The sequence below is a fragment of the Ascidia mentula genome, chromosome 6 (assembly GCF_947561715.1).
Source record: "Ascidia mentula chromosome 6, kaAscMent1.1, whole genome shotgun sequence".
In the NCBI taxonomy this organism is placed as follows: domain Eukaryota; kingdom Metazoa; phylum Chordata; class Ascidiacea; order Phlebobranchia; family Ascidiidae; genus Ascidia; species Ascidia mentula.
Window position 1 is genome coordinate 3854813 of NC_138571.1, and position 25835 is coordinate 3880647.

Sequence of the window (25835 nt, forward strand, 5' to 3'; positions counted from 1 at the left end):
AAAATGGTCTGAAAAGATTGTGTTCACTGAAATGATTTGTTTGTGTCCATAATGTTTCAAACTGTTGGAAGTTGATAGCTTTAATGCTAAAGATGCTGAGCACACATTTGAAAAACATCCTATGTTCAGACTTGTGAGACTAACTGACTATGTGCATCGACTGTGACGAAAACAGCAGGCAGGTCGTATCCGTTAAAATATTTTGCACCACTGTTCAAACGTTTGCTGCCTGCCTACAAATGGTACCACAAGAGCAAGGATTGCTCGCAATGTCTCTTTTTAAGGTGGAAAAATAGTGGAAATGGGAAGGAAATCAGCACAACAGAAAACGACACAAGAAACCAAAAAAAAAATGTTTCTAATAATATCAATGCTCATCTCATTGTATATAACATGATATATATTCGAAGATCAATTATTCTCATCAAGCTGAAGAAGATGCTTGTAAGTTTTTTTAAATATAATGTTTGAACAATATTAGATCCCTATAGGAAAACTGTGGTGAGTGTGGTGGTTCTACACAAATATACGAATCAACTGCCTGATATTTCATGTGATTGTCGTGAAATTTTGTGCGTATTTTTGTGAGTTCCTTTACCATTATGCAGTAGTTTTTGTTTTTCGCGGTTTTTATTATTCGAATTTTTGTATGCGTAAATAAATCTAATTGTTTCAGAGATATTTGACCGTGTTTCATTCTGCGTTCCGCGTGAACGCGAGATGAGTCTCTTGGGTTGTAAAACCTGCTTCTACCTCGTTCTGCAAAGAAACCTGACCCTGGAAAATTCTCTAAATAATTGTAGTATTGAAATCCGTTACAAGCTTCATTGCAACGGTACATTACGAAACTCTGCAAAACGAACGTTCATTCTACCAGGCTCAGGGAGAATAGCAGTTAATATCAGAATAGCAGTATAACAGTATTACGACAAAATAAGTAGATTGATGATTTTCAGGTACACACTGGGCTTTTTAAAGCTCACCCTACTGAGAGCTGATTGGTCAATAACGTCACGTGATATCATGAATCGCTTGAAACAAAATAATACAAGAAGTAAGGTACAGGATACGTTTGATCTCCTGCATCAGGCGAACGATTATTTTGACGTAAAAATTACACGTTGGATAAAGAGTTCAATTGTGACTTTCAAGAAAAACGTGGCAAGTTTTAAACGTTGTAACAACGTACACTGGAATCGACACATTTACGTAAAATAAACGTTAAGCGCTCGTTATTTGGACGTAAACATTCAACGTTGAAAAAACGGTTTAGTAGTGACGTTGGAAAGTAACGTTACGACGACGTTCATCCAAACGTAATTTATTTCGTTTTATCTACGTAGACTGGAGTCGACACATTTACGTAAAATAACGTTTTCGGAAAACGTAACCTACACCAAATAGTGATAACTATAGGACTGGCCTAGATTTCTACTTAATCATCCAAACAAGATGTTTTTTTTAATATATATATTTCGCCTATGCGGCATCCTTAGTATTTTAAAAACAACAAGAGTAATCGTAGTGATTAGCATCAATAGCACACATCAAGACTATCATGTAAACACTTAACCTCCAGACCGCCATCCTGTACCAAAACAAATAAAAACACACAAGCACAGCAGCAGTTGAACGGTAGCAACGAAAAACGTTGTTGCGTCAGCGGTTTGCTCGCGGGTGCAAAGATAACATTTACAGGCAACACACCAGATGGATTAGAACGGTTTAAAAGATTAAAATGTAAATATAAATAAAAAATTTAAATAAATAATAAAACAACAAGAAACGTTTATCGTATCCTGGGCAACACCATACGTTGAATGTTAATTGTTGCATTGGTTATGACTTGCCGTTTCGCATTGCATACGTCAAGTGTTCTGCAGCAAGGTTGTTCGACAAATGTTACGTAGTAGCATTTATCCAGGCTAGGCTTTGAGCTTAGTACCGTGTTGTGCTTGCTGACGTAATGCCCAAAAAGAGCAGCTTTATCGTTTTTGCTTTTGCAGATCTCTGTGTGGGCTTTACCACAAAACGCTCTATGGCCACGCCACCTTGTGGAAAATGAATTTTTTGTTTGGCCGACGTAGTTGTCGCCACATATCATACATGTGCATATCATACATGTTCAAAAAGTGTGTATCATCGGGTTTTCCTGCAAAAGCCTACAAAAACATACTTCGAAGGGCGACAGAATGGCATAGGGATTTGACCCGAAACAGCCAAAAATAGCGCGAAAACCCCTTTGGTTTGGGCAACAACTTTCCCAAAACTTGTACGCCTTACACAAAAAGAAAACAACTCAAACCCAAGGCGATGATTACATACAAAAGACCAGCAACGTTGGAAAGCACACTCCACAAGTACCGGGAGATTGCTCACGACAGTGGCAATACACGAATTGCTGGACGATCACAACCGCGCGGGCGTTGCCGTCTGTGCGGTAATAGAGGAGGCACTAAGTCTATGGTCAAGGAAACCTCGACTTTGATAACACCAAACAGAAACCACCAACTGCCACAAGTGCTAAACTGCCGAAACTATGGCATATATGTTGCCACATGTATGATATGTGGCGACAAGTACGTCGGCCAAACAAAAAATTCATTTTCCACAAAATGGACTGGCCATTGTGGGGTAAAGAAATATATTTTTATTCAACAAAAAAATCTTGGTTGGATGATTAAGTAGAAATCTAGGCCAGTCCTAGTTATCACTTTTTGAAAGAATTTTAACGCTTTAATCCCAAAACCAATCCAAGTCGTCAGTAGGAGATCAACGCTTTTTTTTAACGTTTTTATATGGTCTACACCAAATATTGACCTAAAACCGACGTCATAAAAACGTCAAATTGTTAGCTGAGAGGTTACTCTCTGTGCAATAATATACCGAACTAGACCTTGCGCCATTCAAGCGTGCATTGTATGGCGTGTCACATTACAAGTCAACCAAAACCCAGTCAAGAGGGATTCGGTGTTTTTAAGATTTGCCGATGCAATTCCCGACTTTCCGCGCTGCATTATTAACATAGGTATAATTTTTTTTTATTATTAGTGAATACATCACAGTAAACATTTTTGCAAATCTTTCACAAAGTCAGCGACTTCACTGCTATCTTTTGGGAGAAGCGAGTTCAGCAGCCCACTTAATCATTACATACAGGCTCTAAACATTCGAGCTTCCGTAAATCACTGTCGGCAGTTCTTTGTCATGGTTGAATTTAGCTCATGAGTTTGAACATCTCTGGGAGAGTTTAATATCTAGCTCCAACATGTTGTGAAGAGTAGATTTGGTCCATATTGGCGGCATAGGCTGAGCCGTGATGTTGGTGGTTAATATACGCAGCTGTTGTAATACGACGTCAGTCAGAGTATATTGTTAAATAGTGAATTTTATGGCAGTGATACAACAATACCGCCATCACGGAAAAATATACCAATCGTCAATAGTTTCAAAATGGTTGAAAGTAACGCCAAACATCATAGGGCAATTACCGATTGTTAATAACAGTCATAACTAACATTCGCGTCGTTGGCGAGCGGCCGTTTCCTAATCGTCTAACTGAAAGGTTATAATATACTTGGGATAAGCACCAGCATCATTGAATATAATGTATTCAGTTGGATTGTCAAGTTTGTTTACAGCACTGTGAAAGGGAGGACCGTCCTCAATCATGGGAAGATGACGCATGTTTTTCTCTCCTTTGCAGTAATGACCTGTAATAACCTCAGCAAGAATCATTCGATGAATCTTTTTTACATCCCTGAAGGCAAACTTTTTTGAGAAATTTGCTGATGGTGAAAAGTAAATTCCGTCTCCATACATATGTTCTGGAGAAAAAATAAAGTTGAGGTGACGATGCAGTTACGTCTGAATGAAAAACTCATCACAGAAATATCAAAACAAACACAAAAACCTAGAAGTATATTTACAAGAGGTAGTAAAAAGTAATTGCGAAAATATTTCCAATTTTAAAAAGGTCTCCTGTATGTATACAGAAACAAAACATCTAACTCTTGGGTTAAACATACGCTTTATATTGTTGTCTTAACGATATAATTACATCACTGTTCAACATTTTATAACAGTATGAGATTTGTGTGTATGGGAATTGTTTCATAAAAGATCTAAAAAACGATGAACACTCAACTGTCTTCGCGACAGAAACTTCTGTCGAACCCGTTTCTGGCGATGTGGGGCATTGGAAGTTTTCTGGTTCCATGAAATAACTCTTTGGTAACAGGAATATGTTCTAATCCGAAGATCTCCAGTTGAGTCTCCACACTTCTCTTCTGAAGCATGAACTGATAATACAGGCGAGGTCTGCACTGCAGCTCGACTCTCTGCAAATGATGACGTCACTTTGTGCTATCGACGTTGCTGTCACGCTACACTGCTCCGGCTTGTTGCTCGTTGTTGTTTCTGCTGTTTCCCTTCTGCCTTTCAGTCCTATATTAACTCGCGCTTTTCTGCAACCTGCTGTAGTAATACTGATGATGAACCAAGTATAGGTTCGAAACGTTTACGTAAAATGATTAACAGCATCTTAGCTTCGGCTTTTTTATTCAAAGTTATTAACTCCACTTATATTTACTAAAAAATGTATCATTGAAATTTTTTGAAATTTTTCAATAGCTAAAATATGACAAAAGTAGAAATGCCAAACTACCTTATGGATGTCGATGAGATCTGAACAGTTAAACTTGCTTTCAACTTCTGCATATTCTGGCGAATATATGTCTAAATCATCGTATTTTAAATGGTAACCTTTTTTCATTGCTGTCCAATATTTCGGAATTTCTGTTCAGATTGTAGTTAAAAATTGAACTGACATGAATATTGTAGTCCTACTCACCTATCATGAACATCTCTTGCATCATTTGTTGGTAGTGTTCATGCTCTTGCACTAATTTTTTGATTTCTTTTTTTTGTTGTAACACTTCCTGTTGATGCCGTAACCGCAGTTGTTGCATTTGCTGTTCTAGTTGGTCGTCTTTCAATTGCAGTTCCCGCTGATTTTGTTTAAAGTGGACCATGAAAGAAATGTGACAAATCATGTTGCATTTCACTTAGTTTGTTTGGTTTTGGAATAAACAAGTTTTATTTGAAGAAATTACTTTCAGATTGAAGCTTAGCTTTTATTACACCGAAGAAAGTGCACAAATCAGCCACTAATGCTGCAATAGCTTCATCGTAGCTAATTCCTTTATGCCATTCGCCTCTAAGACCGTTCGTTGCCTTTGGAATTCCAAACACGATCACCATAGCAATAGAAGTTAGACCTGCAAAACAAATTATGTTAATGCCTAAATTGTAAAAATCTGTTTGTTGATCAATGAATAAATAGAATGAAGGAACACTATGCTTTTATAATGCAACTAGTTAATAAAACACGTTGTAATACTTTGCTAAGTTCCATAAATCGACTGACAGTACTGATAAACACAACAAACAGCAAAAGCAACACGATAGTCGGGTGAATGCATGGATACTGTGAACTTTTGTATGTTTTTGTCAGTGCGAGATACGTACAGCCCCCTACGATTGGACAATGTTTGTCCCTGCGCAAGAAAACATATTCGCATAAGCAACATATGGCATTGATCTAGTGTACATAGCCAAGATGAGTGAAATCACCAGCAGGTCAATGGACATATCGAATAGATGTACAATAATTTGACTTACTTGTTGTAACAGCAGCACCGATCAAAATTTTTCTAGGCTACAATTTTTCAAGTAACAAATTATGGAAACACATCGGGAAACGATGCCAAGCAATGACAAACAGCTGTAGCTATCCTAGCAGGATTATCCATGTCTAAAAACAGTTATACGAGCTGCAATTGTTTGTAGTCGATTGCTGTAACAATATCATTACAGGCTTTCAAATTACCAAGGGGTATTGGTTGGCAAGTACCCTCCTTGCAGTAACTAAATAATCCAAACAATTCAGAAGATGAGTTGCGTAGAAGCCAATATGGTTGAGTCAAAGCCATTATTGACAGAATAAACGAAGTCGTTAGAAACATTCCAGTGAAAATTAAGGGCAGTTCTCCCACATCTAAAATGAACACAATTTCTTGACATACGAGGAACTGTCGTTGCATCCAAACGTTATTGCCTTGCTGGGGGGATTGTGTTATAAACGATATTTCGCCAACATACATGTGTATGCAGAATACAAGAGATACTCGTCAACGATTCTATTTGAAAAAATGACACTGATGATGCTTCAAAGCATCATATATTTGTCGAATTCATTAAGACTGACAGATTTTAGCCTAAAACGAAACTTTTTTAGATAGTAGATATATTCGTGTGTATGTGACAATAAAAATTGTCTTACTTAATTTTCCTCTATCAGGAGCACGTACGGATGCAATCACACTAAGGACACTCGCTACGAATGCAAAAACAACTTGAATATAACTTGATCCGCGCCTCCAATCTTCAAAACCCCCAGATAATCCAAGATGACTCCCGAAGATGGCGACAGTAAGCAGATAAAATATACCTAAAGTTAAAGCACATCATATACCCACGGTATAACAATAAAAAATATCCTGGGAACCATTGCTGGATATCTTACTTGTCATTGTTGTCAAGGAAACTGTTATACATCCACCTTCATTCATACGAATAACGTAGCCAAAGTAGATAATAGCTGAAATACTTTGAAAAAAGATTCCAATCAATAAACAGATTATTACCAACATCCTTCCTGTTCCAAAGATGTCTAAACACAGTCCATATTTAATAAAGAAATGTCAAACGTACTTAATAAAAGTAAAAACCACAAAAAATACCGACAGTAGGTGTCTTGACACATGTATTGTTTTCACATGTAAGAAATAACCCGATGTAATTTCCCGTCGTAGGATCCTCAGCCCAATGTGGAGAAACGACACTCGTCAACCCCAAGACCAACGAAGCCGTGAGAAGCGTTCCAACACACACCCTTTCAAACACCATTACTATTCTCTATCTTTGTTATGGTAAGACCTACAAAAATCGTTTAACAATATATTGCTATATAATCACAGGAGAGCTGAAGACAGGGTCAGCACGCACTGTTTCGACCTGTCAGGTCACATCAGTGCAGCTGGTGACTGTGACACTGTGCTAGCTTTTACACTAGCGGGCACACTAGTTTCCACTTTGTGGTACCTTTTGGTCGACGTCGATCTGTTGGGTGCCCTGTGCGTGTACACCCTGTCTGCAGCTCTCCAATATTATGGCTTTTTTGCACACATATATAATCACTGTTACGTTGCAACTGGTTGAATTTAATGCTTGCCTTACTTATTCTGCCTGAAAAGCAACTGCCTTCTTTTGTACGTTGAACCAGACGGCAGCTTCAACCAAAGCCAGTCAACCGAAAGCCGGTTTTCACAGTTGCCATTCCAGTGCAATGTTGCGCGAACGTTATTGTGATCCGTGCTGGATATTCCCAGCAATGTTACTAAAAAAGTCTTGCTAATCTATTGACATAAAGTTGAATTTGTCAGTAATTTTAACGAAACATTTTATTTTTCAAATTGATTTTCTTGGTAGGTTACCTAAGATTTGGAATATGAAATGTACAAATACGCAATGATCCCACAACGAAAGATAAATAAACTCAAAACAACTTGAACAACACTTCAATTTGTGCGACCACTTGTTCTGGTAGGTAGCTACCGAATTCCTGATAATTTCAACCGGTTAAAAGTCAATCACTGTACATTAATGAACCGAACTAGACCTTGCGCCGTTCAAGCGTGCATGGCACTGCGTGTCACATTACAAGTCAACCAAAACCCAGTCAAGCGGAATTTGGTGGTTTGAGATTTACCGTTGCAAAACCTTTCCTTTGAATCACCTCAAAGGCTTTTCGCGCTGCATTATTAACATGGGTACAAGTTTTTCTAGTTGTAAATGCATCACGGAAAACATGTTGCAAATCTTTGACAAAGTCCGCGACTTTACTGCTATGTTTTAGGAGAAGCAAGTTTCTTTAATTAACCTAAAAAAACCTATTATAAATATCACCTAACAAAGCTGCTCTCGAAAATATTTATTGATTTAGTAACGATAAACTTTGGCTTAAACTGCGTTTTTTATGCTGGGGTATTAGATTTCCCCGTACCAGGCTAAGGATTATTGGATAAAGTTGTCAGGAATATTGATAACGCATAGAGGAAGTAACTAGCAAAGTTATTCCTTACCAGCATTCTCAAGAACCCTTGCCCAATAATACACAATAAAAGTGGAACATCGCTAAAATATTTGGAAGCACAAATAACTGCAAAAGACAGTAAAAAAAGAAGGATAAGCAGTCACGTAACCGAAACAACAACAATTCAAAAATAGCTTTAACACTTTCGGCGTGGGGGGAAACGGAGATCAAATATTCTGTATACGTAGGGGCACAACTTTACCCAAGTTAGTCTCAATCCACAATAGGACGTAATGTGGTCAACTGTTTGGAAGCCAACTTTACCGAATGCGATATCATCAATGCAACAAATAGTTGTGATTTGGTTTTTGCCTAGTTTGATACCTAAAGGATCGACGTCTACTAACAGTACTTATTTAACAGCCGTATAGAAACCCTACTATATAGAAACTGTGTATTGACTGCATCTCATCATTCCTTAATGAATTCTTTAATACTTTTTACTTGATAAATGACCAAAAAATAACACAATTATTAGAAATAACGCAGTAATATTTTGTGTAATGGTAAGAATGGCAGAATCGCTCCACTGCACAGGTCCTTGCTTGGCTATCACAGCTATCGTATCGCTATCATTAAGTTTGCCCAGACATTTCTGCCTATATGGATCAGCCCCTTTTACCTGACAAGTCGGCCCTGGACTAACCGGGCCTAACGTTCTACCAACTGAGCTACAGAAACTCAGTGGTTTCACGGGGGTATATTGTGACCAAGGTACACTGGTGCGCAAAGCGCCCAAAAACCTTACAAGGACGATTTTTTTAATTACAAAAGCAAACTGTAATTTTTTTTTGATTTATTTTTGATTTACATGATTTATTGATTCGTAATGCACACAATTTAGTGATATATTACAATTTAACGCTATTTTTAAAAAAACTGTGGATTGTAATTAAAAAAATTTTATGCTAGGCATTTTTTTTATCCTTGTAATTAATAATATAGGAGGGATAAGCATTGACATCATTAAACACAACATAGATTTCTGGACAATTTATCTTGTTCACTGCGCTGTGATAGGGTTGCCCTCCACTGGCAGTAGAAAGATATTTCATGTCTGTATGGCCCGAGCAGTAATAACCAGTAATTACTTCGGAGAAAAACATTCTGCGAATGCCATCTTCGTCCTCCTCAGCGTATCTATGTGAGTAACGAGCTGTGGTGGCGAAATAAACTCCTTTTCCATAGACAGTACCTGGAAAGAATTGGTTTAGTTTTGTTTCAACAGTGCGTTATATCCAAGTTATTGTGTTACCGTTGTAACCGCTGTAACCCCTGTCAAATCCATTTTTGCAAATTCCCTCAAAAGCTTTTTTGGTAGTCCCGTGAAACAGTTCCTTTGTGACAGCAATGTGATCCAGATCGTGACGATGCAACTGTTCCTTGACGAATTGTCTTTGTACCGCGAATTGGTGAAATAGTCTCGTGTTTTGCAAACGTTCAATCTGTTACAACGATTGAATTAAAACAGCTGCATAAACAAACAGCCCCCATGCACTGCCCAAAACATACCTTAATGATATTTTGTTGACAAGACAAGCGAAACTGGACAGAAACCCGATCAAATTCATTGGATCCTTCGTCCAAACTTACAACTTGGTAATCCCCCTCCATTGGACACCAAGAACTTGGTACAGCTAAAAAATTTAAAATCTGGTGATTTACGAACTCACGATGTTGTTGTAGCAACTGTACTGCTTCTTCGTATTTAAACCTTAAAAAAAGCACTTCTTGTTCATATTGCTGCTTTAACACTTCGTGTTCTTGTTGAACTGCGTACAGCGTTTGTCTTTGATCATTCAGCATCCTATCCAAGTCTCCGATCATCATACAATATTTATGTTCCTGCTCATTTTTCTCACCTACAAGTTGTTGCAAACTTTCATTTTGTTGTGTTTTATCGCTCACTGTTCGATTCAATCTTTGTAAGTTTATTTCATAAATCTCCTTTTCATTTTCCAATGCTTGGCATTTCGTTTTCATTTGTTCTTTATCAGTACGTTCATTTTCAAGCCTTTCTTCTAATTTTTCCATCTTATATTGGCGATTCCTGCGATCTGATAGTTGAATTTTCTCATCGTATTGTTGCATTTGTTGATATCCTCCATCCCTTCTCAAAAGCTTCGTATTCGTTTCCTTTAACATTTTCTCCTTTTTTCGAAGCCTTAGTCCATCTTCATGTTGTTTCCATTTAAGTTCGGTTACTGTTTTCTCAAGGTCATTTATTTTATTTTCGTAAATCTTCTTCTCGTTCTCCCATTGTTTATGCTGGTTGGGAGAACTCTTCCCTTCTTCTTCTTCTTCTTCTTCTACGCTCGACCGATTGTCGTCCGACCAAGTCCGTGCTCTCTGTTCTGCATGAGCAAAGTTTTGTGGAAGTTATGTTAAAGTATCAACATTGCGGTAAATAAAACTTTGGCCACGAGAGCTATAACAATAGTTCTAGATTTCAAGTTAAATTCTGGTTATAAAACGTTAGGTGTCTTACAAGGCCGCCATTTGGTAAACATATGGCTTTTGTAGTAATTACCTGGATTGTCTTCTGTCCACGGCACCCGACTTGCAATAAACCAAAATAATTTGGTTACACATTTTAACGCAGCTTGTCCCATTTTAATTAACACCAAACCTAATTAGATTTTCCCATACTATTTTCGATATGACACCCCGAGATGCACTGAAACATAAATTGGGAAATTTGAGGTTATTGATGTGTAAACCGCAACGTGATTTATTTCTGGTTTACAAAATTATGTAATAAGTAAACACGACATTGGAGAAAATAATCGTGTTTCGTATTTTATAAAGTATAGGCGCATTTTTTATGTTAAAATTGATTATTGTACCGTATGACGGAAAGCTTTGTGGTCACAGGTCATGTGCAACCAACAAAAAACAGTCAACAAATGCTTTAACCCTTTCCCGTAATGAACACGTGATGTGGTTTCCTCGCAAATTTTGTATAAACCCTGTTTCTTGTCGAAGGTTGAATCGGTCTAAACTAATACCTCTGGCTTGTATTTTAGTCAGTATATTAACAAATTTAAGTGCACAACAGGGGTCACGAAGCAACATGATTTGGAGTCTAAATTAATTCGCAAAAAATACTAAGCAATACAAAACCAGGAAGGGCAGAACACGGCAACAACTGTTCTTACTTTAATTAAGTTACGTTGAGGCTATCATGTTCAATAAATTGTTTGACTGAGTTCTGTCTTTCATCCTGTAATACCAACTGGTTTTGCCAACGCAAAATAAAATTTAAACAGGGCAAGGATTCCTTGCTGCTGTTGTGCGCGTGTTGTCTTCATGCTTTGTCTGAGCACCATGTTTTGTTTGCAGACCAACGAAGCGTTTAATTATGGGAAAGCACCCACGCAGGGTGAAAACAGTTTCTCTTGTCTGTGTTTGATTGCTACGCACACAGGTATTGTTAGTGTGAGTGGCGATTTTGTAAAGCGTTACTAACACGGGTCAATCATTGGTATCTAGGTCGTTTCTACAACAACAGCTCCTTTACTCAATGAATTTTGCGATCCATTTTACCCAATTAACAGACATATCCCTGGTACAGAATAAGCGTCAAATTAACTGTGTTTTCGCAATCTCATAATTAACTTGAACAGAGGCAAACAGAGTTGCTGTTGTTCTTACTGCTATTGTGTGTATGTTGTGGTGTCGCTTTGACCACGCATCCAGTTCTGTTTGGAGACCAACGACACCTTTATTTACTTAAGCACCTGAGGCGTGACGTGGCTGTCTCGCAAATTTGGCATTAACCCTGTTCTTTGTCTAAAGCTGAATCGTCCAAAACAACTACCTCTGGCTTGTATTACATTCTGCATAGTAACAAGGTAAATGGCCTACAATAAACATAAAAGTCGGAGTCTAACTTTATTCGAAAAAAATGTAAGCAATACAAAACCAGTCAAGCCCGATAACGACAGCAGCTTTTTTATTTTTTTTGCTTATTTTAGTTATGTTGAGGACATTATGTGCCACAGATTGTCCAACTAAAGTCCTTTCCTCCATCCTACAATGCCTAACCGGTTTTGCCAACGTCAAATAAAAGCCTAGGGAAGAACTAACTGTGTTTGTTTGCAATGCAAGTATACTGTTGGTACGAGTAACCATTTATCAACGGAAACTTCACAAACACCGATCCTTTCTATCATTTCCTAGTCTGCATATGATCTGCGCTTTCAACAACTACAACATTAACTTTTTTACTCTGCAAATTTTGCAATTCATCTTTGACAAGTTAACAGACTTACCCTACGTATTAGATAACTACATCGTATGATGTAACCTAATATCTACTTTGAACTGAGGCAAAGCAATGTTGCTTTTGTTCTTACTGCTATTGTGTGTGTGTGTGCGTGTGTGTTGCCGCTTTGCTTAGCCCACGCTTCCTGTTCAGTTTGATTCAACGAAGCGTTTAATTACGGGAAAGTACCCCGGGCAAATCAAGTTTCTCGATGATTCAACTTGATTTCTATGCTACAGCATGTTATATGATGTGTTCTGGTAATATACAGCGTGAGTTGGCAACGTCAGGTTGATATTCCTCACGAGTGAGAAAAACTGTGGGATGAAAATAATTACACTCTGATACAATTAGTGGTTCCATGTGGCACAAGGTGTGAAATTATCATGGAAGAGTACGAAAAAGTGTTACACTCCACATGTCCAGAAGTTTCTTTCCATTGTCAATGGAGGGTAATTAACCCTATCACAACATAGTTATCTACACAAAGATACCAGGCATATACGTCGTATTTAACGATGTCAATCTTCCTATATCTTTTTATACAAAGATTACTCATTTTTTTGTTTTCGAGTTTCTCCCAAGTTACGTATTGAGAACCACAAACTCTGTAAACTACCGAAATATAGGCTTGGACTTCCAGTTAAGCAGCTGCAAAATTCTTTGTTTTGTTTGATGCACGATGTTACGCAGCCCACGTGGACAGGGCTTGCCAGCTGCCAGTGATCGTGACAGAAAGTTTAGTTTTGTTCGGATTCGAAATACGTGCGGTTTTCTGTAACAAAACTTCATGCACGACTCAACGCACAATCCACACAATCTAACGAAACAAAACTCACCTGGCAAAGAACAAACAAATATGTGCTGGAGTGTGAGATCTGATTTCCATCTTCTATATTTTTGTTTACGCAAGTTGCTCCGTACTTTCACTAAAATGCATGTTTTGGTATTTTCACTGTCATTGTGGTTTGCTGTTTACTTGAAAGATTTATTGTTGCCAATAAAAATTCGTGAGATGTAGACCCTGTGCCCTGTCAACAACGATTGACTTTTGATCAGACATTCCAGTTTTAGTTTGCTTAAAACATAGCAGTGCTTCGATTATGGTCACGTGCGCTGTTTAAATAAACAGAGTTATTGTACATAACAAAACCCAATGTGGTCATGAATAACCATTGTTGTATCACAAAATCCAACAGAAACTAAATAATGAGCAAGTATATCATGATGTCATCTCTGTCGCTGTGCACTGGAGAGAAGCAGAAGGTCGAGTTTATGCGGATATAACATCTAAGCTCTACAAACATTGTCGCTACACCAAAAACACATGCACAAAATGGGCGTTTTATTTGAAAGGCGGCTCATAGTAGAAAACCTTTGGGCACTCCTGTTGTTTGCTTAATAGCAAGGCAGTTACAACGAATCAGTTTGTTTGCCCTGTAAAAAGTGTGTGTATGCTTACTGGTTTAAGTGGATTGTAAACTTTGTAAGCTAATGGTCATGTTGCTGAAAACATTACTTGCTGAAATAAGTCTCGAAATACCAGCAGTGAGAAAAATTGGGCTCGCTTTGCTAAATTAAGTTTCATGTGAATAGTTTCAGTGATGTGCAAGCTACTATGACAACAACATGCTGGGCTTAATCTACGCTTAGATGTATAGAAACACGATTACATATGGAAAATTTGTATCACGCATTTGAACAAATGAAGTAATCCGTGTTGGTTAAAAAACAGGCACATTTTCTGAAAGTCACATTTTTGTCACTTTTTAATGTGCGAATACTTTTAACAAAACGCATAAATGTTGTAAGTTATAATACGTGGGAGCTTGAGTTGAGTTCCATGTTCAGTAAATGTATATCTGCGATAAAACCCATTAAGCCCCTTAATGATTTTTCCGCAGTTAAACAGAAAAGCACTGCGTGTGTTCAGCTCGAAAATGTAAATACTGTATCTACGCTGAAATTGTTTATTGGCGTTGCCTTTTCGGTGTTTCAGTTTTCCTCTCGCTCATCATAGACAAAGCTAAGCTGACACAAACTGTTACCCAAATAAACTCTGTCCGTGTACAAACGAATCGTAGTAACCCTTGGTAACCCTCGGGTTTATTCAAAATAACATTATTCAAATAAGAAATAATTGACAGCTGTCCACAGATTGCTTTGTGAAATTTAACATACAATTATATCGATACGGTGAGCGATCGACAGCCTGCCAGGGGCCTTTGGTAGTTTTTTATTCTTAAATCATATTCAAATAAGACCAAATTATATTTAATAAAATATCTTTGTCGTTAAATATCAACACGTGATGCAAGAACCACTTCAAAAACAATGATTTAGACGAGCTGGAAGGCAAATAAATCGCCTTAAATTTCCTTGTTTGGTTTAAGGAATCTTTTAGTAGTTATTATAAAAACTATCCACCAATCAATATTGAAGGATACGACGAGGCGTTTAGTATGGATTGGATCTTTTCTTACTGTGGCATTAGTCCTGGCGATGACGAGCGCCGTTTCTCCACACTGGGCCGAAGATAGATCAACGGGAAATTCTTTTGGATTATTTCGTTACTGCGAAAATAACATCTGTACATATTGAATACTACAATGACTTTCATTTTAGGAATATCACATTCTGCAAGACGAGCCACCCCAGCTAACACACAACGTAGTTTCGACGTTCCCAATGTCGCAATAAGGTCGTAAACACGTGTCACACTCATATTTTATCAAAGCAAATGTTGAAAAATAGGTTTTAACCAACGTTGAAAAGCAACGTTAAGAAAAACTTTATTTCTACGTTCTCGATACGTAAAGTGCAACGTAACTGCAACGTTGCCACAAAACGTTGGTAAGTACCATTTTCCGACAGATAAACTACGTCATGGATGACGTAACAAAAACGTTGCCTGTCAACGTTGAACAAAACCTATTTACCACTACTTCGCAACGTTGCAAGTAACGTAATACAAACCTTGCCTGTCAACGTTAAAAAAACCTATTTACCATTATTTCGCAACGTTGCAAAGTAACGTAATACAAACGTAGTCTGTGTGCGTTAAAGAAATTCCAATATGCCACTGCTTTGCAACGTTAACAACGACGTAATCAAAACGTTGTCTGTCTACGTTAGAGAAACACCAATATGCCACTGCTTTGCAACGTTAACAGCGACGTAATCAAAACGTTAGAGAAACAACAACATGTGAAGCTGAAGATGTACCATCCTGTTCCCGTACACTTCTTTCAACTTAATCACATATTGCTGGTACCGAGAAGTTTCGCCAGAATAGTTTGCGCACTTACGCCGATACGCAGAGGCCGTACGGTCGTGCCTCTGTGAATTGTGATGATGTACGTCAATATGTTTGTTATTTTTTTCTAATAATATTATGAAATTTTGCACACATAAACTACATGTTAAATCGAAACGGCGTGCAGTAATGAATTTTTGTTAAATATTGTCCATTATTCTATAAAATAGTTTGCGCACTAACGCCAATTCGGGTTTGTGACTATGTACATTACTTTGTAATTATACCTGTTTTTCAATTTTTTATGTTCTACATCGTCTGTCTTCAATTGATGACGTAACTATACCATTATTTACCTATTAGCTGTGTTTACCAGCGTTTCCTGCCTTATGGATACAGCCTGTGGTTTGTTAAGTTCAGTAATTTTTATAGGATATGTATAAATATCTTTTTTCGAAAGAATATATTTTTAGTTGACACAGTAGCAATATGTTTCGAAATGGATCGGAATAGCAAATGTTAACAAGCGTGTGTGGATAAGAAACAAACCTGCTGAGGTGAGGTAGAAAAATAGTTTGCTTTCATGTCGAAGCAAAGGGCGATACGAAAACATTTGAGTGCGTAAAAACGTAAGCACGGTTAAACTTCTGGCGACGCAAATCAACCCTTTAAAAAAATAGTTTGGCGCCACCGCCTGTTACTTTTGAGGAAATTGTCGCGAGGCAAGTCTTTCGGAGCGAGCTGGCTATTTTTTGCTTATCTGTTCAAATTGTTGGTGACTAAGAATCTGGGAACAAAAAATGCATGAGAGTAGGAAAACTTACAAACGTTTTTGGACGATGACATGGAATAATGTGTAGTTTCTCATTGATTGGATGTTTTTTAACATTCATGCTTACAGTTTAATTACATTACAGGTTTTGACCAAAGATGTATTTAATAGTAGAGTTTGTTGAGGAACAAGTGTGGAAGTTATCCATGATTCATGGGTTTCATTTTGAACAGTGGAAGAGGTGCAAAATTCTTTGCCGCTTCCGACGGGATAGTTAATGAGAATCTCGTAAGTTACTCAAATACTACACACAACTTTCAACAAGCTTGTATGGTTTGGTAAAATGAATTGTCACAATTAGGTCGAACGTTTTGCTCAAGAAATACAAGTGACTGAAGCCAGATTTTTCTATGGCTTCCAAATTGCAATTGAGAATATTCATTTCGAGATGTACTCTCTTTTGATCAATACTTGTGCACGAGACAGTCAAGAGAGAGGTATGTAGTTTACATATTTCACATTAACAATATGATAATTTTTCAATGAATGCTGCTCAGTTTTGTGAATTCTTAATAGGCATTTTGTTATGTTGACATGTTCTGCAACACCACCATAGTTTTGTAAGCCTAACGTCAATCGTCAACCTTTTATCTCAAAATTACAGTTTGTTTAACCATATTTTTACAGTGAGTAACTGTTCAACGCGATCGAAACTATGCCATGTGTTCGCAAGAAGTCTGAGTGGGCCCTCAAATTGATAAATTAATTAGCAACAGTCAACCTGTGTAGAGCGAGTGATTGCATTCGCTGCGGTGGGAGGCATTGTCTTCAGTGATTCCTTTGCTGCAATATTCTGGCTGAAAAAAACGAGGCCTCATGCCTGGTATTACCTTTTCCTATGAACTCATCAGCCGTGATGAGGTTTGTATAAATTGTAAACGCAACCATGTAAAGGGGACACTTTGGTATAAACTTGCGCTTAATATTTACATATTGTATTTCATTAACCTCCCCCCCCCCAAAAAAAAAAAGGAAGAAGGCGAAAAAAAAATTTAAAAAGAAAATCTAACTTCCTCTTTGTTTTCGGGGGGGAGGTTACTTGAAATGATCTCGATACCTTGATTTTACGTTAGGAACCAGATATTTTGGTCTAGCAAAGTCTTATCCTCGCTTAGGCATCGATTTGGTGCCAGCGACATCAACTTATTAAAAAACGTGTCTCAAATTTGTAACTTGTGGCACAACAGACATGAGATGAATGTCACCTAATTTATTGGATATATTCGAAAAATTAAGTTTCGCCTGCATGGGCATCTTTGGCTGTACTTACCAGTAAATTATTACACATCCCAAATTAAAACCCAGTTCTAGTTTTTAAGAGAGTGTCGGTAGTGATCCAGGGTTTGCAAATTGCTGTCGCGGAACGTGCGATCAAAAGTCGCATGTTGTTGCGCGTGTTCACGTTTTAACTGCGTTGCGCATATGTTTCTTTAACCAACGCTTTTCATTGTTCACCCGAAATTACTGTGAACGATATAATTCTCGGGTGAAGGTCTCAGAAACGTCATCGCCAATAGCCACGTCAGTTCAGATTTATTGACATACCAGCGGAACAGTAAATGAATAACATTAGTTGGCCGTCAATCGACGCTCTTTTCCCACCTACTTGTTTTCTATTTCTTCTTGATTGATACATTTAAAATGGTTTGCTTTTCTGCCGCGTGGGCCTTTTCAACCGCGGGTGCTGTTGGTAAGTATCAGTGTAATAAGTCTCATGTGCCCTGACATTCTGTAGGATCGCATTCGAAATAATACCGCTTAAACACAAGCGACTTGAATTGACTGATGGTCTATAGTTTTGTCAATTTCGGCCCAAGATATTTTCAACATCTCGATCGTTTTGCAGCGAATATATGAACGACATCTCCAGGTTGGGAAGAGAAAGGTGACGCACATATTTTACGCACCGAATGCTCTGCTGACATTGTTAATCTTAAATGTAACGTTGAGATTCGTTCATACATGGTTCTGATTGCGACGACCACAGCAAAGCATCAAGTGAACCCCACTTGCAACTATAACATTGAAACCGTACAATGTGTAAAGCTGTAATGATAAAAACAAAAACAACTCAAGCTCACAGAATGTACATGCGGGCAGTGTTTACCCGCAAGCAAGGTAAAAGATTATAATACAAGTTCTTTCAGTGAAAGAAGGGAGCAGAAATACATAATACATCGGGATAGGTTGATTTTACGATAGGAACAGCGATTGAGGTCTATCTTCGCTTGGGTGTCGTCTTGGTTCCAGCGAAATCAACTGATTAAAAAACGTGTCTTAAATTCGTAACTTGTGGCACAACAGACATAAGATTATTGTCACCTAACTTATTGGATATACTCAAAAAATTAAGTTTCGGTTTTCGATAGTGATCCAGAGTTAGAACATTTCTGTCGCGGATCGTGAGATCAATAAACTGCATGTTGTGCGCGTGTTCACCATCTAACTGCATTGTATACATTTCTTTAACCCACGCTTTTTATTGTTTCAAACGAAATTAATTTGAACGATCTATTTCTCAGGTGGAAGACACAGCAACGCCGTCGTCAATAGCTACGTCGGTTCAGATTCATCGACTTTGGACAGTCCAACTCAACAAGCATTCTCTTGGTAACAAACTTAATGTATTTAAACTCAATTCATCGGGCTATTGTTCCTATCATTAGGAGCAACAGGCATCGGTTAAAATCTCCTGTGACCCAAGGTAAAATGCTTTCTTTAAGTAAAGTGTTTTCTTGTAAACGTTTTGTTGATTTAGGCATATATAGCACCACTAAACTTGGTTGTTTATGTCGTGTTTTACTGTATTAGTTCAAAAGAAAACAATATTTTTTTTAATTGATGGCTGCGACATGTCATTGTAATGTTGCGAAACTAGGAAGACAAACTGCATTGATTTAAATTTACACAAAAACAGTGCAAAACATCATTATAAACTTATAAAGGAAGTAGGTAACTGAATAAAACTCAAACTTGATTTATTACCAGATCAACCTGCCAAAGATTGTTCCTAAACATTGCAATGATATATCTTTGCCATTAAATATTTGTTTTGTTTTGTTTTTGTTTCAAATTAACGCCTTGAAACGAAATAAACTATCAAGTTGGTTTTCGACCAGTCAATGGTTAGACGGAGGTCTGGTTTGTCTCCTCTGATTTTGTGGTGTTTTTACGTAATAGATAAATAAAGACAATTGTAAGCATTTTAGAGAACACTTAAGAAAATGAAATACAATATGTAAATGATAAGCGCAAGTTTATATCAAAGTGTCGGTTGTGGTTTGGGACAAGGGTCTAGTTTTTTTTTATACAGTTATAGTTAAATTTACATCAATCACATGCATTGGTTTGGAAAATATGACGTAAAATATTTTTAAAGTAAGTGAATAATCTGTTGTTCCCCCCAGTGGAATGAGGAAAGATAAAGGCCCAACTTCCTCCTGCACGGAACAATCGTCCTGCTAAGTCGGTGAACAAATAGCATTAATACATTTTTTAGCAATAATGGACGCAGTTTTTAACAACTACTTTCTTTGCAACCCTTGTGGGACGTTTCTTTTTATAATTAGGTGCATTTTATGTTTTAACCAAAAAAATGGTCAGGCAAGGCGTCCAAATAAGACGTTTATTGTCTGTGGGTGTACATTCTGCGTTCAATAGTAAATGTAATAACAATTTCCCGCAGACACCCACGCCTACTGTTTGTAAAACTCGACCTCAAGTAGCAATTATGCACGAATATGTGGAGAATATTCTTAAAAAATCGGCCATTTCAATTCGAAATTACTGGATTCCCACAAGAAAACCAACAACAATACCAGTTATTTTAGTAAGACGAAGGTAGAAATATAATAAATGGCAATGGAAACGGTTAAAAGTCTGCATCTAGTGGAAATTCCATGTCTTCCGCTTTTGCCATCACTCCAGCTTTCTGATATTCGCCGATGCGCTTTTCGAAGAAGTTGTTTTTTTCCTTCGAGTAAGATCAACTCATAAAATCGAACGGGTTTTCGGATTTGTAAACCTAAAACGTACAATTCGGTATTATTCATATATTGCATCACATATTTACAGAAATACATTTTCTTAAGACACAATAGTAAAAACAGGTTAAACACAATTTTTGGACAAAAACTCCTGTAAACCAAACAGACGCGTTACAACACTGTGTTGTGTGTTAGTTCGCCTTTCACAAACTACGTTATTTGAGTGGCGTTTGGCAGAGGTAATATAAAAAAACAGCCATTTACAAAACTATTGTGATGCATGCTTTTCTCCTAAATAAATTTATTTGCAGCAATTATGTACATTACACTTTGGTGCGGATTTTGGATTCTGTAAGCGTTTTTTTTTGTATGATTAACATTATAGGTTGGAAAGCATGGATGCGGAGCTGCTGTGTATTAGGTAAAACTTGCCTGTTCAATGCAAACTGCATCTGCGATTATTTTAATTATTTGGGCATGAGATGGTTTGTTAATCAAATGCTTGAACATCAAGCAGGCAAAATCACAATGTAAGCCCGGTAAGAAACAAAAAAACACGTTTTCAATTATTGAAAAGTTAGCAAAACGACATTTCTCAGAAACATTACAATATGAACACAGAAATAAGGTCAACGCCGCATCGGTGGGTATGGGCATTTTCGACCACCACATATCCCCTTTACATGGTTGCCTTTACAATTTATACAAACCTCATCACGGCTGATGAGTTCATAGGAAAAGGTAATACCAGGCATGCGGCCTCGTTTTTCTCAGCCAGCAAAGGAATCACTGAAGACAATGCCTTCCACCGCAGCGAATGCAATCACTCGCTCTACACAGGTTGACTGTTGCTAATTAATTTATCAATTTGAGGGCCCACTCAGACTTCTTGCGAACACATGGCATAGTTTCGATCGCGTTGAACAGTTACTCACTGTAAAAATATGGTTAAACAAACTGTAATTTTGAGATAAAAGGTTGACGATTGACGTTAGGCTTACAAAACTATGGTGGTGTTGCAGAACATGTCAACATAACAAAATGCCTATTAAGAATTCACAAAACTGAGCAACATTCATTGAAAAATTATCATATTGTTAATGTGAAATATGTAAACTACATACCTCTCTCTTGACTGTCTCGTGCATAAGTATTGATCAAAAGAGAGTACATCTCGAAATGAATATTCTCAATTGCAATTTGAAAGCCATAGAAAAATCTGGCTTCAGTCACTTGTATTTCTTGAGCAAAACGTTCGACCTAATTGTAACAATTCATTTTACCAAACCATACAAGCTTGTTGAAAGTTGTGTGTAGTATTTGAGTAACTTACGAGATTCTCATTAACTATCCCGTCGGAAGCGGCAAAGAATTTTGCACCTCTTCCACTGTTCAAAAGGAAGCCTCTGCTTTTCTTGTACATTCTCCATATGTCATGATATTGAATAGGAAAGATGACAAATCGTCGTGCGTTGTCACGAAGCAATGGCTCAATTTCCCTGTCGCATTACAAAACTATAAACAATATCTAAATTGTAGTTATGTTTTAAGTCCGTTTAGTTTTTACTACAGCATAAGATTTACAACAAAAAAAAGTAGCAAGTTTAAGAGTAAACCAACTTACCGTTTCTTGTTTCAATTCGTTGATTTTGTTGACTTGAACTTCGCAAGGAATATTAGAGTTGCATGCCATCATGTTGGTCTTCATCACGCTATGCAGCTACCATGCACTTACTTGCTGGGAGCTTATTTTTTCACCTACGCTTTTTTAGCTGGTGGATGTTCTTTCGTTGTACTATTACAAGGCGGCATATAACTCTTCCCCTACTCTCTTTTTAACTGGTTCTTTTACGAAGCTGCATGATAGTCCAGCACGAAACGCATTGTGCGGTGATTCGGCAGGACCAAATAAACATAAATAAAACAGCGCGTGCTTTCACTATAACCCCACAAACCAATCAACAGTCTGAAAAGCTGCGTGAAAAGCTCCCAGCCTGGTCGAAGAAAAACACTCGCCAAGTGCCCACTCCCGCTCCGGATTAGGCAGAAAAGAACAACTAACAATTTTCCCACAGCGCCGCGTCAAGACTAGCACAGCGTGTGCTCTGACTTTCATCGTTAAACAATACGCAGTGTGCACTCTTCTTTGAACGTCCATTTTTAATATCAAGTTTGGTTCGCATGTCGCTGTAATGTTAATTAGAACGCATGCACCTAAAGCTAATTACAACGCATCCAACTACCCTCTTGTTCGTTTGCGAGCTTTCTTTTTCACCTACCCTGTTTTCGCTGGGGAATTTTTCTTTTGTTGTTTTATTGCGAAGCTAATTACAACGCTTCCACCTACCCTGCGATGCGCTTGGGAGTTTCTTTTTTTTTAATTACCCTCTTTTCGCTGGGAACTTTCTTTCCATTATTTAAAAATAAATAATATTATCGCATATTTTTTACCAGTCAAACACTTATTAATGCGAACAAACCTATATCAGCGATACGCGGCCCCCGTGTACCAATTACCCAGCTCCAAATGCATTGTGCGGTGCTTCGGATGGAAATAAACCAATCAGAAGCCTGCATGAAAAGGTGTATGAAATGCTCCCAGGCAAATGGAAAGAGCCAAACATCCGCGCCCGCTCCAGAATATAGAAAAGAGAACAATTAACAATTTTCCCTTTCATACCATCGTACTGCACTCGAGATTAGCAATCGGCCGAAGGTATCAGCACGTAATGCTCGGTTTAACTTAGTTATAAATATCATCCTTATAAAGTGATTGTCCTTTTTTGGAATGTGATTTTTGTTTTGATCAGAGTCGGCTTCAACTTCCATCGTTATAAACTGATCGTCCAGCTCGAAAACACAGTGTGAACTCTGTTGAACGTCCAATCAATTCGTTTGGAATACCAAGTTTGAATCGCTCGAGTGATTTTTATGACCTGCGTCAGCCAAATTAACAATCGCACACAGCGACAGATCATAAACAAACAACCATCGGCGTTCTGACTTAAAATCACTGTGATCAAGCAAAAGCACAAGTTATTTTAAAAATAAAGGTGTGTTTTGGCACGTAATTTGATATTGTAATTGTTACAGGTGAAATGCTTCTGCTGTGGTCGTGGGCTTTTCAATGCGACGCTCTAATATGAAATGGCTAGAACCCAGTTTGAAAGCTTCTCCACCGCTTTGACTCAAGTTTAAACGGTTGCTATAAACACTACTCTTGTTTATAACATCTGGTTATTTTCTCACCTCAATATATTAAACACTATCGTGTAGAATAACCTCGTAAACTGATCTGTAATGCCCCCAATTTATTATTTGACACACTAAACTTCAAATTGTCACCAAGGTATTTCAGTGCATATTAAGCTGAAGATTTTATAGCACAACAATCTAACTAGCACTAACAAAAAGTCTGTCTAGTTTTAATTAACTTACCACAAAATTTACATATTTTTTCAACATTCCAATGTTTACTGCAAAAGTTTGCACATTCATTTCTCTGAACAAAAACTTAAGCCCTAATCTAAAGGCAATCATGCACAAAGTTGTATGCTATTTATTTGCAAAATTAGTATTAATGGTAATAATACAGTTCCATATTGCTGATGCAAAAGAAATTTTTAGTCCTAATTAAAATGTATACATACAAAAATTGATTTCTTTTAAATTGACCTCTTTTACCCTGTGATCTCTAATACTCGCCTTTCCCTATCCTATTTGAAGCAGCAGGTGGAAAGATCATCATAGTATTTGGTACATGCTGTGTTTTTCGATTAGATGGTGATGATTCTGCATTGCTATTGGTGTTTAGCATTTTGTTACAAACAGAACTTTTTCAGAAAATGAAATGTTTCTGACATAAATTTAAACTTTAGATTAGTTTTTGTCAGCCTGCAAAGCACAATAAATGTAAAATATGTACATAGCTATTGTTGCAGTTATGTTTGTTATAGAATTGTTATTGGCCCAAGAGCTTTTCGATATACAAGACTGATTATTTTGACGGTGGTCAACAAATGTCAAGTTTAATAAACAGAAGAATATAGAACTGTGTTAAAACTCGCAGAAGCTGACCAGACAAACGTTTGAATCATACACTTCAAAAACCAACGTTTACCCGGTTTGGATACCAACACCAACATTTGGATACCAACACTTTTTTTTAATTCACACTTGGTTTTCTACCCAAATAGCTCAAAATGCTTTAACAATTATAACTTTCCAAATTTGCCTCCCTATTGCAGATTCCTCTGAATAGAACGTTTTCTATTTCCATGAAAAGTACTCGACCAACACGAAATTATTTCATTCGTTTCTCGTCTGTCCAACACATTTAGCCTACTAGATGGGATGAACATGTAGGGCGTTCTTTAAACGTCTACACAAAATATCAACACTGCGTATATCTGACTCCTGAAAAAAGGCTACTATCTAAACCAAAGTTAATCTGTCAGTTTAATGCATAAATAAAAGTCGCATAAGTATTACAACAAAACGTTACAAACCACGCGTACTAAAGTCTCTGTCTGTGAGTCTATAAAGAAATCATGGAATAGAGTTATAGACTGAAATATCGTCCTCTTCAAAGACTGAATTATATATATCTATGACTCTATGTTTCTCTATATTTCTCTATTTTTTACCCAAAGATGTGTGGCGTATATAGAAAACGCATACAGGGTCGTTTGGGTTCGGCCCGATCCGTGACTCATTTGAAAAGACAGCTGTGTTGATGGAAGGGTCACGTAACTTGAATAGCCGGATATTTAGCTGTCTTTCGTGCATACAATAAACAACGCGTTATCCGCCGTATGTTGAAATGGGTTCGTGGCGTATTACTCGACGTTAATAAAAATACAGATGCCACGTAAATACAACATAACATACGAGAAATGTGACGTCAGATACAAACACGTGAATCAATATGGAACTTGTCGGTGGCAATGCCTTTTACCTCATCAAATTTTTTAATATCAACTTTCCGCTACGAAACACTTACGGATATAGGCGTAGGTATATCAGGCGCAACAATACTTGTATAAAATTATTGAGAGTTCATCCAATAACGCAAAGATATTTTCCAAGAAAGACAAAAGAAGTGCACACTACACTTGCATCAAAGTAATCCCGGTGTTGTCAAAAAATGAGGAATTTATCCAGAGCTTGAAAAAGTTAAATAGAATCACAGACAAAGTCATAGACAGATTAAATACGAAAAGGACATGACGAATTTGCAAGTATAGAGTAACATAAAATAAATTCTGGTTAATATTGCA

General features: G+C 37.4%; 3 protein-coding genes and 1 pseudogene across 3 annotated transcripts; all 4 read right to left on the minus strand.

Annotated features, from left to right (window-relative positions):
• Nucleotides 1-3164: 3164 nt before the first annotated feature.
• On the minus strand, nucleotides 3165-5213 carry LOC145906577 (protein mono-ADP-ribosyltransferase TIPARP-like). Its single transcript, XM_082994009.1, has 5 exons — nucleotides 5115-5213; nucleotides 4853-5009; nucleotides 4667-4797; nucleotides 4148-4301; nucleotides 3165-3827 (listed from the first exon to the last, which is right to left on the minus strand). Exons 2-5 carry the CDS (start codon nucleotides 4968-4970, stop codon nucleotides 3547-3549), a joined length of 684 nt encoding a protein of 227 aa, XP_082850135.1. The 5' UTR covers nucleotides 4971-5009; nucleotides 5115-5213; the 3' UTR covers nucleotides 3165-3546.
• Nucleotides 5214-5698: 485 nt separating this feature from the next.
• On the minus strand, nucleotides 5699-6719 carry LOC145906796 (uncharacterized). The gene is made up of 4 exons (XM_082994244.1): nucleotides 6587-6719; nucleotides 6344-6511; nucleotides 5891-6058; nucleotides 5699-5815 (listed from the first exon to the last, which is right to left on the minus strand). The coding sequence occupies exons 1-4, from the start codon at nucleotides 6711-6713 to the stop codon at nucleotides 5742-5744; spliced, it is 537 nt and encodes a 178-aa protein (XP_082850370.1). The 5' UTR covers nucleotides 6714-6719; the 3' UTR covers nucleotides 5699-5741.
• Nucleotides 6720-9102: 2383 nt separating this feature from the next.
• Nucleotides 9103-10885, minus strand: LOC145906551 (uncharacterized). Its single transcript, XM_082993984.1, has 4 exons — nucleotides 10746-10885; nucleotides 9728-10569; nucleotides 9471-9660; nucleotides 9103-9410 (listed from the first exon to the last, which is right to left on the minus strand). Exons 1-4 carry the CDS (start codon nucleotides 10825-10827, stop codon nucleotides 9124-9126), a joined length of 1401 nt encoding a protein of 466 aa, XP_082850110.1. The 5' UTR covers nucleotides 10828-10885; the 3' UTR covers nucleotides 9103-9123.
• A 9556-nt stretch (nucleotides 10886-20441) lies between these two features.
• LOC145906906 (ribonucleoside-diphosphate reductase subunit M2-like) lies at nucleotides 20442-22368 on the minus strand (annotated as a pseudogene).
• Nucleotides 22369-25835: the final 3467 nt, after the last annotated feature.

Bases quoted from the DNA above. Each gene is read 5' to 3' on its own strand.
- LOC145906577 (XM_082994009.1), bottom strand. From the start codon at position 4,970: ATGCAACAACTGCGGTTACGGCATCAACAGGAAGTGTTACAACAAAAA. The intron at 4,302-4,666 runs GTAGTTTGGCAT...CTGTATTATCAG, and splicing joins ATCTCATCGACATCCATAAG to TTCATGCTTCAGAAGAGAAG. The intron at 3,828-4,147 runs GTTGAGTGTTCA...TTTTTTCTCCAG, and splicing joins AAGTTTCTGTCGCGAAGACA to AACATATGTATGGAGACGGA.
- LOC145906796 (XM_082994244.1), bottom strand. From the start codon at position 6,713: ATGTTGGTAATAATCTGTTTATTGATTGGAATCTTTTTTCAAAGTATT. The intron at 6,512-6,586 runs GTAAGATATCCA...CTTTAACTTTAG, and splicing joins TTCCTTGACAACAATGACAA to GTATATTTTATCTGCTTACT. The intron at 5,816-5,890 runs GTAATTTGAAAG...AACTGTTTTTAG, and splicing joins TTGCCAACCAATACCCCTTG to ACATGGATAATCCTGCTAGG.
- LOC145906551 (XM_082993984.1), bottom strand. From the start codon at position 10,827: ATGGGACAAGCTGCGTTAAAATGTGTAACCAAATTATTTTGGTTTATT. The intron at 10,570-10,745 runs GTAATTACTACA...TTGCTCATGCAG, and splicing joins GTGGACAGAAGACAATCCAG to AACAGAGAGCACGGACTTGG. The intron at 9,661-9,727 runs GTATGTTTTGGG...TCGTTGTAACAG, and splicing joins GTCAACAAAATATCATTAAG to ATTGAACGTTTGCAAAACAC.